Genomic DNA, 17,789 nt, shown 5'->3' with positions numbered 1-17,789 from the left:
GCAGCATCAGATGATGAGATGGCTGATAACTTTGTGGCTTGACTTCACTCAAAACTAAGTGCAAGCTCCTGTGAAAAAGCATCGATAGGGTGTGATTTTTATTTTTATTTTTTAAGAAAATGTTTCACCAGCGCTTATTGCAACAGCGCCACACTTGTTACAACGTTACAGTACTTCCCTTTCCTATTAAGCCAACTCACAAAGGTATGTAAACACACTGTAAAGGATTATCTTAATACCCAGCCATACAGAACACATGACGGCGTAATGCCTGCAAGACTGCAGGGCTTGTAACCTGTCCCCCTCTGTGCTCCAGCAGCCCCTTTCTTGCTTTCAGGAAAAACTTCATGACCCAAATAAAGATTTGAAATACCGTTTTGTTTTCCGTTGTAAGAGCTGGGCTGACGTTTGTCTTGACAGAAAGTAGATAAAAAAAAGGAACATGAGAGGAAGAGGTTTGATTTTGAAGCCAAGATACAGCGAGTAGCCTCTTCGTGGGATGGGGAAGTTGTTTTATTTTTTAAGAAAGATGTTAAATAAACTGAAAACTGGACATTAAATACATGACACTGCTTTTAGTATCCTTAAATACACTCCCTCTATCCACAGGCCTCTCACAAGCAGTTTAAAATAACTGTCAAAAACTGTTACACTTCTAAATACCAAAGTGTAAAAAAAGCTTTGGGCCTTTCTTTAAAGCAAAACACAGCTTTAACGTACTTTGCGTTGAACTACAAATCACTCCTTTACATAAACAAGAAGCAGAAGGAACTCTCTTACCTTTCTCACAAGTGACAGGCTCAACACACTGAATGAAGCCTTTTTCCGCTCCAAGTATCAACAGAGCAGTGACCGCGCTCTCTGTTTAGGAAGTCTCGCCTCGCTCAGATGAAATGCTGGAGAAGTCATTCTGCAACCATGTGATGTCATGAGGAAGCGGCCTGAGGCTTTGCAAGCACGCTGCTCACACACACACACAGAGAGAGAGGGTGGCAGGGTGAACTCTCTTTATGCGGGCTACATGTATACGACAGGTTTACATTGCCTGTTACTGTGACGACAGCGGCCACAAGACCACCACTTAACATCTTGAATGTTAATCTGTTGCTGACAGGGGTTTTAAAATGGCTGCTCTGTATTATGATAGTTGAAACAAATATTGGGTTATCTGAAGGGTTAATGAAACCATAACTACTTCACCAGTGACAAATTAGCGATTAATGAATGACTCTCTTGTTACAGGGCAATTAGGCTGCAACTGTCGTAACTGGGTCTTTGAAAGAAACAGCACTTTGAAGGAAACTCTTACATTTATTGATCAGAAAATGTCTTACATGAGCATGTTTTTCAGTCTCTTCGTATCTTACAATGCCATCTTGTGGTGTGAGATTAAAATGGGGCGCAGTTTTAGATTTTCATGGACAAAATACTGGGGAAAAGAATAAAATATAAGACACCACAGAAAAGAGTATCTTTTGTAGTCCTGATCGTCCTCTGTGTTTTTTAAAAAACAGTCAAGTAAGTCCACTCTTTTCTGACTCGGGTGTCATTTCCCGGTTCCTTGGATCTTCTGAAGCAAATACTCCATCTGGAGGTTCAGGTTGGGCTGTCCTTTCTTCGTCTTTTTGCTGAGCATCTGAAACGTCTCCACCTTTTTCTGTTTGTACTTCTCAATGGCTTCTTCTCTCTGCTGCTTGCTCTTCAGGAACTCCTGGGATTAAACACGAAAAAGAAGAAGTTAAAATAAACACAATGTTTTTTTAATTTCTCGTGTGTAACTGTTAATACAGATAAAAAACAGTCACCTCTTTCTTTTTTCTCCGTTTCTCTTTGATTGTCTCAAATTCCTCTTTTGTCCTCTGATATGACGTTTTCTTCAGCAGTTTCTTCCTCATCCGGTTGCTCATTGGAAGACTGGAAGAGACGATTATAAAGGCATTATTACATATTACGTGTTTCCCAAACTTTAAAAACTCGATACCCTAACCACACTCTAGTTTAGTCAATCTTTATGCTGCTGACATTTAGAGTGAAACCTTAAAAACTCAGTCAAGCTTAAAATGCTTTATCAGTGGTTTCTGAATGAGTTTAAATATCATAATAATAAACAACTATAGTATAATAAAGAAATGAATTAATCAGTTATTGTTGTCAGACTCATGATGGACAGTTTTTTGTGTGTTTGTTTTGAGAATCGTGTTTTAAAGCTGCCGAAGTCCAGTCTTTTTCTCACCTTTCTTTCTCTGTGGCTGATGTTACTTCAGGGTTCTCCGTGACAGAATCTGTCAGCTCAGATCCACCAGTCACCTCTGGTTCTGGATCAGCAGCTTCACTCTGGTGTGCACCGGCATCATCTTCCCCTCCTTCTTCTCCCCTCTCCTTCCCTTTCATTCTCAGCTTACTCCTGTTCATTCTGTGGGTCCAGGCCTCGTTCTTCAGCTTCTCTGCCTCGGCCATGTACAGATGCTTGAGGTGTTCTGGGTACTCCTCCTTGTAGAGCGATTTGGACACTGGGTTCTTCTTCCTCTCCTTCCGCAGCAGCTTGTTGTACTCATGTTTGACTTTTTCCTTCCTCTTAAAAGCAAATCCTTGGCCTTAAGAGAGAAAACAAAGACATGGCATGAAATTAAATAGTTGGCATCTACTTGGTGGACCTGTATGCCGAATTCATTAGAAGACTCAGATATTTAGTAAAATCCATGAAATCTTTTTTTCTCTTTAATCAATTGGCGTCACGTAGAAATAACATCTTAAATTGAAAGATTTCTTAATTGAGTTTGGCATGTTTATCTAGAGAGAAAATGATATTACTACATTAACATTATATTTCAATACAGCTGAACGAACTAACCAAAATCGCATCAAGTACCTATCTACGGCTCCTTTACTACTTGAACAGCCAAGCTATGAGTTGTGTTTAGCAAAAACTTACCTTCTTTAAGATTTCCTTCGAATACTTTGTGCTCGGGGACCCATTTCCTCTTCTTATTGACACCCTGAACGTTACTTTTAGATTTTTTCCAGTTGCCTTCTTTCGCCGTAAACTTCTTATTCTTCATTTTTTGATCTGTCGGTGCCATTTGTGCGAAATCTTATCGGTAAAAGCGGAATGTTTACAACAGTCATGTGGGATTCACTCCAGCCTGCGTGCCATCTCCTTACGGACGCGGCGTGATGACGTATACAAGCCATGTCAATCGATCACAGAGCATTCAAACGCGGAAAATATACATTTAATTTTAATTTCTGAGGCGGTTCATTGGATACGTAGGCATTTTTTTCAGTCATGCCTTTGTGGACAACTGTACACACCAACATGGCTCTTAATAACTGAACAAACGACTTGAATTAAATACATTTACATAGTTTTTATGAGGGGAATCGTGTTAATGACAAACAAGGGAGGGATATCGGTTTTATTAATCTTCATAATGGGCCCACAGCTTGTTCAAATAAGTATTATTTTGGTACACCCTAAATGCCTTCAACTCATCATATGCTGACGTGTATTTTATCTTTAAAAAAGTCAGAATATATCGTGAACTCATCGAGCAGTTTGCTCGATTGCTAATGCCTTAAGCGTACAGCAGCAAGTGTACGTCTTCTTACATGCTTCACTCAGGTCCTCTTTAGACAGCTTTTAAACATGATGTCCTCTTCATACAGCCTCACAGAAATACAACGACGGATAGATGAAGTCAAGCGGTTTCTGTCTGTAACTCTCAGCATCGCCAATGCTCACACGGTGGAGTTTTACACCCACGACGTGTGGAAGCGGTTCATGGCCGTGTCGCCTCAGGAGGTCCTGTCAACGGTGAGCTCCTGCAGCGACCAGCAGAGGGCGCCAGAACACAAAGAGAGAGGTAAACACACATGAGATAAACATGAGAGTTTGTGTTTGTGCCACTTTCTGCTATTGCATCCTGGATTGACATGAGAAGTTGTAACAGCCAGCTTTATCCTGGCTAATAAATAACTCACTAATGCTTTTGAAGATGTGTTAAAGCTGTTAGTTAGAACAGCTTTTGGGTTGCCAGGTTGGCATGAGCACTTGCCTTCCAGGAAAGAAGCTGCAGAGCATCTAGATCAAGATATTAACAAGCATTTATAAATGCATTACCAACATTTATTACTGCATTATAACCAAATGTAAAGCATAAACACCTGCCAGAAGATTAAAGACCAAATTAATTTTCTTATTGTCATAGTTTTCTTATTTTCTTATTTATCTGTTTTTAATTCCTCTGATATGATGTCATCTTATTATTTATTGTGTTCTTTTATTTTACTTGTATTTACTCATAGTGACATTTTGTGTTTTGCCTTCTTGTTTTAACTTCTCCTTAGACTAGGCTCACTTATTTGGCTTGACTGTTGAGTGTTCATTCTGTAATATTGTCGTCCGGGGTTTCCCGCCTTCCTTTTCTTCCTTTTCTTGTCCGTCAAAGCACTTTGCAAACACTGATTTTAAGTTATTATTATTGTTTTTATCATTATTATCATAGTCAGACATTGTTTTTAACTGCATGGCTCAAAAACTTGTCACTGAATGGACACAGAGACCAAAATCTTGCAAACTTGCCATGTTAGATAAGTTGTTTTCATATGTTTTTTAAGAACCTGAAGCACGCAGATTTCACGAGGACTATTCCTTTAATAGAAAGTAGCCTCGATGAAAAGGGTTATCCATCTCGCTGTTGAATTTTTAAAATCAAATTTTTCAATGAATGCGCCACAAAAAATACTGCATTCCCCTCCTTCGTGGCAGTTTGGCAGCGGGAAACCAAACTATCTGGATATTTGTTTGTGTGTTTCTTCATTCCTATCTCTAAAATCGGCTGAAATTTAGTGTGTTTTGTGCAACTCTACTATTATTTCTGCCTCTGTCTCCCCTAATAGGGCCATCCGAGACCACATTTGGGTTTCGCAATGACACAAACCGGCTGGTCGACACCCGTGAACTGCTGCAGGCAGCCAAGGCCCACTCTCTGCCTGGCCTTGGAGTCTGTATGAGCAGGGAGGAGCTACTGCAGGCTCTCAGGGAGAACAAGGACGACACAGGTAGGGAAGAATAGATGGTTTCATGCTGAGACCGGTCAAGAATTCTCCAGCTTTTCATTTCTTTTTATTCTAACACAGATGCTGAGCTGGAGCCAGATGAGTTTATGAACTCTAAGAAATCTCACGAGGTCCAGTCCATGTCTGTGGTGGTGGCCTGTCTGGCCGAGGGCTGTGGAGTCAAGCAGGTAGAGTAAAGCTGCAGTCAATACCTTAAATTTTATCTTAATTTTGGATTAGATTTTTACCACAATCTTATCTCACTCAGGTGATCGATGTGGGCTCAGGGAAGGGCTACCTGAGCTCCTTCCTGTCTCTGCAGTACGGCCTCCGGGTCTACGGCATAGACTCGTCCAGCACCAACACCCTTGGCGCCCTGGAGAGAAACAGGAAGCTGAAGAAGTTCTCCAGGGTGTACCAGAAACACAGCAAGGCAGTGAGAGCACAGGGGGAGTCCATGCATTCACCTCAGGAGGAGTTAGCTGAAATAAAGCCCGGAATTAATGGAGACGATGATGTTTTATACAGTGGTAGGGCGGGTGTGTCGCAGGAGGAGGCGTTAATCGGCTTGTCAGATGTCAACCTCGCAGCGGAAAAAGACTCGGAGCCAGAAACAGACGAACTCTTCCTCAGTGCCCTCTCTGTGGATGTGATACAGACTACATCCCCCAGAGTTCCCCCGAGCCAACTGACTGCCGAGGAGAGGGAGAGGAGGAAGAGGGAGAACCTGGAGAGGAAAGCTCAGAACAGAACCGAAGGCGCCAGCGCCGTGTTCTCACCCCTCACCTCTTACGTTACTGCGGAAACGGAGCTGCGAGAGCTCATCAACGAGCTGGAGGTGAGAGAACCTGAAGTCGAAAAATGTTGAAAATAGATTTACTGTGAGCTCGGCGGCGCTGATAGGAGGCCGCCACAGCATAGTAGCGAATTCCCACAGCAGCTCCTAAAATTACAAGTCCGTCACAGCAGCTGGAGTTTGCATCAAGCGCGGCATGTTGCTGCGGTGCCAGCGCGTCATCATCAATAAATTTTACCATCGATCTCCACCCTCTCCTCTTCCCCTCCCGTCCTTTTTCTTCTGTTCTCTCCTTTCTCTTGCGTGCTTTCTCCCAAATTCCAGGACGCCATCGTGGTCGGCCTGCACACGTGTGGCGACTTGGCTCCCAGCACCCTGAGGATGTTTGTGGCTAAAGCGGAGCTGGCGGCTGTCTGCAGCGTGGGCTGCTGCTATCACCTGCTGTCTGAGGAGTTTGACCCTGCCGGACAGGGTAACCTCACACACACACACACACACACACACACACACACACACACACACACACACACACACGCCACCCGTTTTTTGGGAACATATGGTTTCCTGTCTCACTCTTTATCTCTACTTCTGCCTCTTTCCTTCCCTCACATCCCATAATCCCACCTCAAACACCTGCAGGGCTCGCTCCATCACTCTGAACCCACATCACCGTCTTCCCACATAAACACTTTTATTCAGATTTTATAGTAAACAAGTCAAATGTTCCGCTGAGAGTCTGGAAAAACTCTGCCAAGTCACCCTTCTGGAGATTGAGTTGAGCCCAGAAATCCGCTGCTGGAGCCATTAGAGTGGATTTATGGATTTAGGATGGCTGTTTAAGGCTGCTGAAAATGAGATTTTTTTCTGACCTTTTAATTTAGTCGGGAATCAATTTAGAAGTGATTGATTTTGCAACCAGTGTGCAGTATTTAATCTTGGTTAACGGACTGTTATTTAGTTATTAAGTGAGAGATCTCTGTGCCGTCGATGGAGGTTACTTCAGGTGCTAAAACCCTGGTGAAGACGCTGATATCATCCTCGTTTCATGCTCCTTTCACTGCTCGGCTTTACGAGGTATGAAATCGTCTACATGTGTCCCTGTGCTGTCTGCGCATCCGTAAGTCGAGGGCCCTCGCTGCAGTCGATACAGAATCGCGTCATCTCTTGTTAACAGCGCGACCTTCGACCCCCCTGCGTCATCGGGGCCCAGTCGGAGCTTCGGCCAAGAGCGGAAAATGATATCACGACAGCTGATTGAAAACACTCCTTGTTTCTCCAACTTGATCTTTTAAAGAAGTGAACAAAGGCACACACACACACACACACACACACACACACTCTCCATCCTCTGTTGGCCTTACAGTGCAGTCTGGGATGCAGGCCAGCTCCTGTGGTGGCCTACCTCACCCCAAAAAGGAGCTGAAGAGCTGAAAAGCGTTATTATACTGTAGAAGGCAGCTATGCATTTATGTAATCTGCTCATTTAAATCCACGTTTTAGTACCTCGTGTGGAACGAGGGCTCCCATCTCATGTTGTTTACTTTCAACAACAACATCTGCTCTCAGCTCTGTACAGCACGTCTCCTCACCAAGTATTAACAAGTGTACCATCAGAAATATTTGTCTTCCTGAATGTATGTGGCCACTTCAGATGTGAACTCTGTGGCCGTCACGAGGCTCTAAACAACTCTCTTGTCCGCGTCAGTAACCTCCGAGGGACCTCTGTCAGCAGGCCGGGCGCCAGGCAGAACAGAGCTAACCCGACTGCTAACATGTTAGCGTTTGAGGCGGCAGCTGCGCATGTTGTTACGGCTGCTTTCGACCGTATCCCCTCTGGATTCACCGCGCCTTTGGCCTCAGTCACTGACCCTTTGTAGAAATGACATGAAAAGGATGGCAGGCTGTCAAGTAGTCACACTCAGTGCCCTCCCACTGGGAGTCTGTGTGTGTGTGTGTGTGTGTGTGTGTGTGTGTGTGTGTGTGTGTGCGTGAATCTCTGCTTATTGCAAGTGTTTTTCCCAAAATGTCAAACATTCAAGCAGATATTGAACACTCATAAAAGCTAGTAACTGATTTAAATCCAGTTTAGACGATCTAAGACAGTCACACAGAAAAGAAGACGACTCTCTGTCTTCATAAATCAAAATTAAAATCTTTCCCACTCCTGCTACCTTGAAGTCTCCCCGGCAAATGCTTTAAAATTCATACCCACTGATTGCAGTTGTCGAGCTTACCCATATGATCCCTGTGTGTTCCCCTCGCAGAGTGTGTGCGGCGCGGCGTGTGTGGTTTCCCTCTGAGTCAGTACCTCCGCGACCAGTCCTGGGTCTGTGGCAGAAACGCCAGGATGTCTGCGTGCTTGGTGAGTCTGAACGAGGCCACGAAAAAATGTGCACAGCAGCCACTTTCCTACGCAAACATGTTGTCACCAGACGTCTTCGCAGCATCTGTGACGAACCGACTGTATTTTCTATTAACTTTAATTTTATCTTCTCGAATGACGCAGGCACTCGAGAGAGTCTCGCTCGGCCAAGGGGTGAGTAAAGCATGCATACTAATGGTAAATCAATACCGTGAATGTACGGTCGTCATCGCACGAGAATGGGATTTAAATGTCTTCTCCAAACAGCCTTTATCAAAACATTTCCACAAATATTCGTAATCACAATCACTCAGGTCTGTTTTATCTTCTCCATAGATCTCTCCTCATGCCTTCAAACAATCAGCCCATTAATTCTGCTATTGTTGTAAGTCCCTGATTGACTGCAGCGTATTTATTCGAAATGTAGAGCTGGCGGGCTCCGGGCCAACGCTGACACACAATACCAGCAGCCATTAATACGGAATGTTTATAAATATTAATGCAATCACGGTACGATTGATTGCTCGTTGGAACCGGGGCCGGCTTGATTGCTCGCTAGTGTTGCATCAGTGCTTGGAAAGTGTCGGAAATATTCTTCGACCGCTCGCAGTCACAAGGGAATAACAAAAGTTTTTATGTTGCGTTTACAGTGTTTTTTTGCATCGTGTTGAATCAAGTTCTGTTTGACCTTTTTCTCTTGCAGATTCAGATGGAGTCTCTGTTTTACCGGGCGGTCCTGCACGTTATTCTGAGGGATCACTACAGCTGCTTTAAAAGGTAACACGCAGCAGTTTACATCTGGCTTCACTTTGATGTGAGAAGTTATGTGTGTGGCAGGTTAAATATTTTCTGTTGTTTTGTTCCTATGATTGTGCGTTGTCTCACTGCGTCCACAGAAAGTAACTCACTCACTGTTCGATTTTCTCTGAACCAGAAAGCGTTTTTGTTTCTGGTTCCTTACAGTTACGACTGAACCAAATCTGGCAAACAAACGTCACATGAACTGAAGACGATTACTCATTATCAATATTTATCAGTATGTACACTAATTTGATCATCCTGATAGTGATTGATTGCTGAATTAAACATTAAAACTTGTTTTTTTATTATGTGTTTATTGTAAATGACCTCTCACAGCCCACCTACAGTACGCCGTGGCCCACTTTTAGGGCACACTGGTCTATAGCCATACATTTTTCCACAATCCTGTATCAAGATTGTTGTATCGCTTAGCCATAGTCGATCGAAAGAAAATGTTGATCTGGAACGATATTGATAATTGAGCTGTTTTTTTGTTATATTTTGTAAAATTAGCTGGTTTCTCGCTTCTAAAATGTGTTTATGTGGTTCTAAATAGGAGATCTTTGGGGTTTTAAGCCAGTCAAAACAAGCAATCAGTAGACCAGGAATATTAATAATAATAATAATAATAATAATAATAATAATAATAATACAATGAAAAAACAGGACCTGTTGCATGAAAAGTGAAGACATTTGCATGATAAATATGTACAGAGATAGGCACTTAAAATAAACCAAAAATAATGAACAAGAATGTTAGTAAATGCACAGTATCTAACGTCTGCCACTAGGGGTCTCACAATCAAAACAATAGTGGGATCGTGGGAGCTGTCGTCTTCATTGTTAAACAACCATTATTGCCGCAATGTTAACATGAATACAATTTCAGATTTCTCCGGGAACATCCATCTAAAGATTTGGGATAATGTGAGTGCACAACCCAACAACATATCAGCCGCAGATCTACTCCTTTCTACATTTTAATGCAGAAATGTGACATGATTCCTGCCGATACTGGACTTGATCCTTGTCTGCTCGTACAGCACTGTGCAGAACATGAGGAAAAGGCAGAACAGACTTCAGTTTGGCCTCGGTTCAGTTTGTTGTGCTTGACTTTCCAAACATGAGTAACCGCTGGCTGCTAAAAGTCAAAACCTGCTGGTTTACACCCATAAAATGTAGGTGGTTCGCGGGGTCATTTGCGGCTGTTATTTTGCATTCCTGATGACTGGGAATTTTCAGGCATTTCCAGATCTTTACAGGACGACGGTTTTTACTCGTTTCTATCTGAATAAGCTGATTTATAAGAAGGGAAACACTGCAGGTCTTAATCAGCCCTTATCAGATGTGCTCGGTGCAGACACGATCAAAGTCACTGATCACTGCCTGGTCCCCCTCCTGCTCCGTGACCTTCAGTTGTAATCACTAACATCAGATCAGGATCGAACATCCATTACTTCTCTCTCAGCAGCACCTATTCATCACCGTTTAGTCCTTTTTAGAAGTGTTTGCTTCTGGTTGCTAAGGCGAGATTTGAAACAAAAACAAAAAAAATCGGGAGACACGACACGAGACCGAAGGAGTGAACGTCGTATATTCCAGTCGAGCAGAGAGACATGATGGATGTTCTGTGTGTGTGTGTGTTTGCTCCGCAGTGAAAAGCGAGTTGGGAACGTCTACTCCAAGGCTAAATCATTCGTGGACTACGTTCGCCGAGCCCTGCGCAGACTGGAACTGGATGAATCGCAGGTCGGGAACCAGAATAATGCAGAACACCTTCCAGGGACAAACTGTGGAAAGTTTACAGCAGCGTAGGAGAAACGCTCATGTTTTGGCAGGACCGGAGGGAAAATGTGTCCTCGTTGGTGTTTATTGAAATATTCCACCCCGTGTCAGGCTAGTAAACCATACAGGTGCTTGAGATAGCCGCTCACGTTAGTTTAGGATGTTGCCAGGCACCGGGATGTTGAGCTCTGTGTATGTAAAGATGATGTATGTCGCTTACTTTTCGCCGCTTGTAATCATATTCAGATCCTTCATACATGACAGCTTCCTCTCTTCCTCCTCAGCTTTCTGACAGCGACATCCAGGATTACCACGACACATACAGGCTGCGAATGGACGAGATGCATGCTTTTAATATGGTGAGTCCATCTTCCGAGCCTGTACAGCATCCGGTGTACTGCTACTTGAGTATTTCCTGCTACTTTATACTTCCTGTACTACATTTTGGAGGCAAATATTGTACTTTTTACTCCACAGAGCCAAAGAAGCTCTTTTTAAATGAACAAATTTGCAGTCGGATAACAAAAACAATGATTCTGATTGCAGAAAAATACTGAATATCAACTCGTACAACAGTATACAGTATGTGCTTACATGTAAATATGTATATATTTTACTTTTACTTGTAGATTTGTCCGCAATCGAAAAAGAAACCATAAATCCTAATCCTCTACTTCCAGCCACTTCAAACCTGTTAAAACTCAACTTTGTACAAAACATTTTCATTCCAGTAAAACGAGACGTCTAATGCCAATAAATTGCAGACCATTAAGTGAGATCATTGTATTCTGCGGGGAAGTAAGACAGGAATGAGAAGGAAAACCAGCCTCTGGTTTCAGCTGAGGCCACTAATCGATGTGTCAACCGACATACAAGTTTTGCTTCGTGACATAAAGCAGTAAAATGGGTTTTTGGGGATCGACCACCAGCTACTGGGAATACACTCATCATAGTGGGTTTTTTTAGTGCAGCAGTGAAGTCTCAATAATCTCAAATAGATGTTTCCTCTCTCATGTCGTCTTCTTTGCGTAGTTGAAGGTGGCCCTGGCTCCGTGCATCGAAGGTCTGATCCTCCTCGATCGCCTCTGCTACCTGAAAGAACAGGTAAAAATCATTTCACGCTCATCAATCATGATTGCAAAAGTAAAGGGAATTCGTCTTGGAGGTGTGGCTCTTGTAAGTGTAATAATACAAAATAGACATAAAGCCGAGAAGAGGCTGACCACCCACTGTAGTTGTTAGGTTTTGATTGTATATGATGAAAAGCATATGGACTTCAAAACAACATCTACGCCAGCAAGACCTTCTGCAGGGCTCCACAGTTTTGTAGGATGGATGCATGGATGCAGGAACTAGGGGTGCTGACGGGGCTGAAGCACCCCCTGAAACAAGGCTATAATGTGTGCCGAATTCACAGGAAGGCCCAAATAATTAAGAATTTGTCAGAAACGGCGCTTCACAAACTTTATTAAGTCTCTCTGAACTTAACAGCCTTCAAAATTGAGAGATTTTATAAGGGAGTCTGGGAATTTTTTCTCCCTCTTCATCTCCTTGTTGTCCTTGACTGTAGTTGATGGGGCAACTTTGACCTATAATCTCTTGTTGTTCAAGTTTGTTCACACTCAGGGGCCGGACAAAAGGTTTCTGAGGGGCGCCATTGCTCTTTGGACCGCACTTTGAGAACCCTTGACCTAAACCAAAACAAACCAGCCCTGACTTTAAAAAAGAGATCCTAAATTGGCTTGAAAAATGTCTAAATCTGGACTTTGTTAAAAACTTGAATGAAAATGACATTTTCTTGTCCACAACTTAATAAAAATACATTTGTTGATTTGATAAAAAATGTTGTGTATTATGTGTATTTGGTGGATGTTAATCTATTTTGGAGCTGCAACTAATGATTAGTCATAAGTGTCAATTAATCTACAGTTAATTTTAAAATTTAAATTGGTCTATAAAATGTCTGCAAATGGTTGAAACCTTAAAAACAAACCAAAAAAACACATCACTGCAGCAAACCAGCAAATATTTACATTTCTGAAGCTGAAAAAAACTTTCAGAATTGTTTGTTGTTTATTTATTTTAAAACATCTTGTAGTTAATTTAAGTAAAAAATCCAACAGTAGCAATACATCAAAGAAATGTAAGATTTGTATTGTACTTTATAAGTTTTATTCTCTCAAACTCTAAAAATAAATCGAAATTTAACAAACTAGAAAATAAAAAACACACAAGTAAATCATGAAAACTGTCCTGACGTTGAAGCGAGTGCCGTCCTAACTCGCAGTGATTTAAACCAGCAGCCGTGCGACACACAGGCTTCGCTTCTCCTCCTCCTTCAGCTCCACTCGTCCTCATAATTTGCTCCTACAGCTCGTTGATTGGGATTTGAAATTTGCTTCCCCACACGATGAAAGCACAATCTGGAAACCTTTGGATTCAGACCACTGACAATAATATAGGTGTCGGCTAAATTAAAGCCAGCCCTGCAATTTAACGTGTAATGCTTCTGCGGCCAAACACAACATGCTAATCTGTAGCCTGAGTCACAGCGATGACATATGTACAAGACGAAAAGCTTTGAAGTCCTGATCGCATGTGTCAGATGGACTTCCTTAATAGGGTCGTGTAATCAAACCACGTAACGTCGAGAGCGCTGGTGAGCTCTGAGAGATCTCCCTGGAGGAGGAGCGGCGGAGGAGAAGGAGGAGGTGATGGATGGATGTGAATATGATCCACATGATGATAAGTGTGCTGAAGTTCAGCCCTTAAAGACGATTTAAACACGCCAGATCAGGTCGTTTCATTCTGAGCACGAGCTGTGATTACGGGGAACATACTGTTGATTTACTTCAGGTCCTCGAGTCAGGGTTGATCGCCAAAACAGTGATGCACTTATCAAGCAATGTGTACATTCACCATGTCTCTGTGTGGACGTGAGGTCAGCTGGAGGGTCAAAGAAACACAATGTGCATACTGAAATATCTCGACGACTATTAGATGCATTGCAGTGAAATTTTGCACGGACATGCATGGTCCCCAGAGGAAGAACCCTCCTGACTCTTGCGATCCCCTGACTTTTCATCTAGCGCCACTATACGGTTGACATTTGTGACTTTTCATCCAGAACTACCGAGAGGAGGACATTTGTGGTTTCAAGTATAATGTCTCAACAACTCCTGAAAGGCCTTATGATATTTTTGACAGTGATCACGGTCCCCAGAGGATGAATCCAACTGACTTTTGTGGTCACCTGACTTTGTGTCTAGTGCCACCGTGAGGTTGACATTTCTGTTTTTGAACTCCTGTCAGCTTTATCATGAAATTTTGTACAGACATTCATGGTTCCCAGAGGAACATCTCGTCATTAAGCGCCATCATCAAGTCGAAAGTTTAGTTTGGTTCATGGCCGACTGCATGCTAATTCACAACATTCCCGTCAGCATCAGCCGTACTTCAGTGCTGATTAGCAAATGATTGCGCGCTAACACGCTAAACTAACCTGTTGAACAAAATAATACGTGGTAAATATTATATCGCCAGTAAGCATTAGCATGTTAGCATGCCAGCATCACCCTAAGGGCCCTGACACAGTGAATGTCCGTCGGTGAAAGTCCGTGGGTGTAGTTTTTGTTGGCAGTGCTCGGCCCTTGTTGGCGGCTTTTCAGTCAACTACTTTTCAGTCGCCGGCTCAACATGCTCAGTTGACTGAAAAGCCTTGGCGGCTTTTCAGTCAACTGAGCATGTTGAGCCTGCGATGGAGCCCATTGATAAGAGAAATCACTTTGATTGGCTGTTCAGCGAAGCAAATCAGTACATGGGAAGAAAAACAGACAAAAGAAAGGGAGAGCCTCTTGAGTCTCTCTTGATTTTACCCATTTAGCACAGTTTCCTTTTCTTGATTAAAAGCGGCAACGTTTACCAAAGTGGTGGGAAAACCGACTCTGCTTAATCATAACTTTTGAATGACAAATACAGATCACCACTACCTCATGGTAAGGAGAGTTATAATGTACAAGCTAGTTGGCTATTGGCCAAAGTCTCTGCGGTGTGTTCAAGTGCTGTTTTTTGGCTTTGGGGACACAAACGAGGTGTGGCGACGCAGCATTCGGCCTTTGTCACAGCCATGTCTTGATGTCGGGTTTGGTGTGTCTGGGTCCTAATGCCGCGTTCGCAATACGTTGATCAGATGGTATTTATGAGAAAACGAGGTGGAGAAACCGCTCACAGCAGCCTGTGCATTGTATTTTCGAGTCGAGTGGAAAGAAACTACAGAGGTGCCCACAAACTGGTGACAATATGGCTGCAAAGATGCAGTTAGATCTGAAAATAATTGAAATTTAACTCAAATGTAATCAATCCGGCTAATTCACAAGCAGCTACACACTGTTTGTATCTGGTTTCACTTGTAAATGAACTCGTCCAAATACGTAATGCAGCAAAAGTAGCTCACAGGCTATTCCAGTTAGATAATGGATTAATTTCTGAACAGTCCAAAGTCAGAATTATGGGAGGGTTTCCTGTTCTTCCCGTTCTGCCGACGTGGTCTGGACGCAGCAAAAGTACAGCCTTATAAAGCCGCTAGCGTGGCTGAAGACTCAATCTTTCAAAATGACCTGTAACAAAACAGCGAGCCGTCAAAGAAGACAAACTTGTTGTAGACATGAAGAAGAGTCCACCTGACACAATATTTATACAGATGTTTCTTCTCCTGGGGATTCAATAGAGAAATCTACATCATACGGCAGAAGATGCCAGGGGGTCACGCAGCCGAACTGGGAGGAGAATTCAGATTTTTTTGTGTCCATGTGTTTTTTGTTCAGTTCTTTTGTGTCTTATTGTTTTCTGGGTGTGTGTCTTGTGTGTCCTGCAGGAAAATTTATCATTCTCAGCACTCGTGCAACTCTTTGATCCCCTGCTGTCACCAAGATGTTACGCTGTCGTGGGACTGAAGAGTAATGAAGACGGGACATGATCATACATATGCACATGATTATAATACGCCGGTCGTGATTATAGCAGCAATCATACTAGAGGAGTGATTGTATTATGTATGTATTCTCTCCTGCTTGCTTTCATTATATGTATGATTTAATCTAAATTTTGTAATTTATTCTCGCAGCCTCTGAGTCGCTTTAAGTAACATCTTGTTTTGTTTTATGTATTTTACTGTTTTTTTTTATGGAAAATAAATATTTTTTGCCTCCACCTTGTGCTCGGCTTGACAAACTCACGCTCAAAACGCCTGGAAAAACTGTCAGGCCTGTTTGATCGATCCAGATTGTGTCCGTCTCGGCCTTTTGTCTTTATGCTTAGCGACTCTTGAGAAAACACTTGTTTTTAAGGGCCGTTCAGGGAGCCAGGGGCATTGTGGGATTTCGAGAGGCTTGGATCTCCTCTGTTGACAGGTCTGGAAACCCCATTTCTAGGCTCCCAAACCACAGGAAGTAAGGGAATAGACAGAGGGGCAAGAGGCGCCCTTGACACTGTTTTAATCTTTACTTTTGTTTTGCTCTGTCCTTGGTCATTTAATAAATCATGCTCTTCTTACATGTTTGCTAACAAATGTTAAAGTCTTGAGTACAAACATGAATTATGGTTGTGGGAACTAAAGTTGATAGAAAGCAGACACAAGAGCTAAGGGGAACAAAAACAACAAAGTATTTTACAGTGGGATTGTTATTAACTTAATTTACAACCTAAAATATTGTATTTGAAATGTGACATGTTTTTATAATTAACTTTCAGATGCTTTGACACATTTTTAAACTAGAAATTCACTCTTGTCACTCTTTCGTCGTTGTCTTCTATAAGGAGATGTGACTTCCAACCAGATCAACAAAGTTGGAAAAATTTTAATTATGATTCGATTAAGAAAATATATCCACATATTAAGTCAGCAGTTGACCCATTGTGAACTGATCCATGGTTGAAATAGCTAAAAAGTAACAGATAAATGGTTAAAGTAGTTAGCTAGAAGCAATAAACAAGTTATAAAGTTAGCTTAAAGTAAAGCGTTAACAGTAGATATAGTTAGCGAAAAGTAATGGATAAATGGATGGCTAATGATGGCTAATGTGTAAATTGGGGAAATGGTTAGCTAAAGGATCAGTGGTTGAAAAAGTTAGCTAAAAGCAATGAATAAATGGTTGAAATGTCCGGCATCAGCCAGCATCTACATGAGATAGGTAGCTAAAGCAATGGATAAACAATTCAGTGCTAAATAGTTAGCTAAAAGCTATGGATAAATTGTTGAAATAGGCTAGATAGCTAAACGTTTAGGATAAACAGATTAAATTGTTAGCTAAAAGGTGCGATATATAAGAATTGACAACCTTTTGAAATCATACTCCAAACAAATAGCTTTAGAGTTAGCTACCTGTAGCTGCAGTTAGCTACTTAGCTCAGTTAGCGGTGCAGCTAGTGGTAAGGACAGGGAGCTTTGTCTAGCACAGGGAGAGTGTCCGAGTGTTGCGTAGGAGCTTTGGACTGCTAGAAGGAGGTTTTCAGACTAGCGAGGGATGTTGGCATGTAAAAACTGTTATTTCTTCTGTTGTTTATTTTAGTTAATTTTTGTTTTTGTTTTTAAATTTCGATTCTTAAATATTGCACCTTTAAAGCTATGGCTTAAAATTGTCCAGATCGTCAGCTAAAAGTAATGAAATAAGCTAAGCGGTTGAAATAGTTGGCCAAAAGTAGTGGATGAAGGTTGAAACGTCCATTGTTAAACACCCAGTTTGAAATCAATTAAAATATCAGTTTGACTACAACATGACAAGTAGTGACAAAAATAGTCTGGAAGCCACTGGCCTGAGTTATCTATCTCATGATGAACATTAATCCAATCATATTCATGTGATTCTGTCTCACAATACCCACCACTGAGTCAGAAATAGTCCCGGCAGCTGTGCATGTGAGCAGAGTTGATTAAAACCCTGTGGGAGTTAGAACATCTCTTTTACAAAATCATGGAGAATATCTATAATA

At 42.1% G+C, this 17,789-nt stretch overlaps 2 protein-coding genes across 2 annotated transcripts; one reads left to right on the top strand and one right to left on the bottom strand.

Moving 5' to 3' along the window:
• Nucleotides 1-1,291: 1,291 nt before the first annotated feature.
• ccdc59 (coiled-coil domain containing 59) lies at nucleotides 1,292-3,165 on the bottom strand. Its single transcript, XM_073480841.1, has 4 exons — nucleotides 2,933-3,165; nucleotides 2,234-2,594; nucleotides 1,806-1,914; nucleotides 1,292-1,711 (listed from the first exon to the last, which is right to left on the bottom strand). Exons 1-4 carry the CDS (start codon nucleotides 3,078-3,080, stop codon nucleotides 1,547-1,549), a joined length of 783 nt encoding a protein of 260 aa, XP_073336942.1. The 5' UTR covers nucleotides 3,081-3,165; the 3' UTR covers nucleotides 1,292-1,546.
• Nucleotides 3,166-3,646: 481 nt separating this feature from the next.
• mettl25 (methyltransferase like 25) lies at nucleotides 3,647-16,010 on the top strand. The gene is made up of 12 exons (XM_073480406.1): nucleotides 3,647-3,863; nucleotides 4,900-5,061; nucleotides 5,140-5,246; nucleotides 5,327-5,896; nucleotides 6,179-6,326; nucleotides 8,119-8,216; nucleotides 8,361-8,390; nucleotides 8,920-8,993; nucleotides 10,673-10,766; nucleotides 11,087-11,161; nucleotides 11,835-11,906; nucleotides 15,676-16,010. The coding sequence occupies exons 1-12, from the start codon at nucleotides 3,647-3,649 to the stop codon at nucleotides 15,775-15,777; spliced, it is 1,749 nt and encodes a 582-aa protein (XP_073336507.1). The 3' UTR covers nucleotides 15,778-16,010.
• Nucleotides 16,011-17,789: the final 1,779 nt, after the last annotated feature.

The sequence above is a fragment of the Pagrus major genome, chromosome 14 (genome assembly GCF_040436345.1).
Source record: "Pagrus major chromosome 14, Pma_NU_1.0".
NCBI lineage: Eukaryota > Metazoa > Chordata > Actinopteri > Spariformes > Sparidae > Pagrus > Pagrus major.
This window is presented reverse-complemented; position numbering and strand designations above follow the sequence as displayed.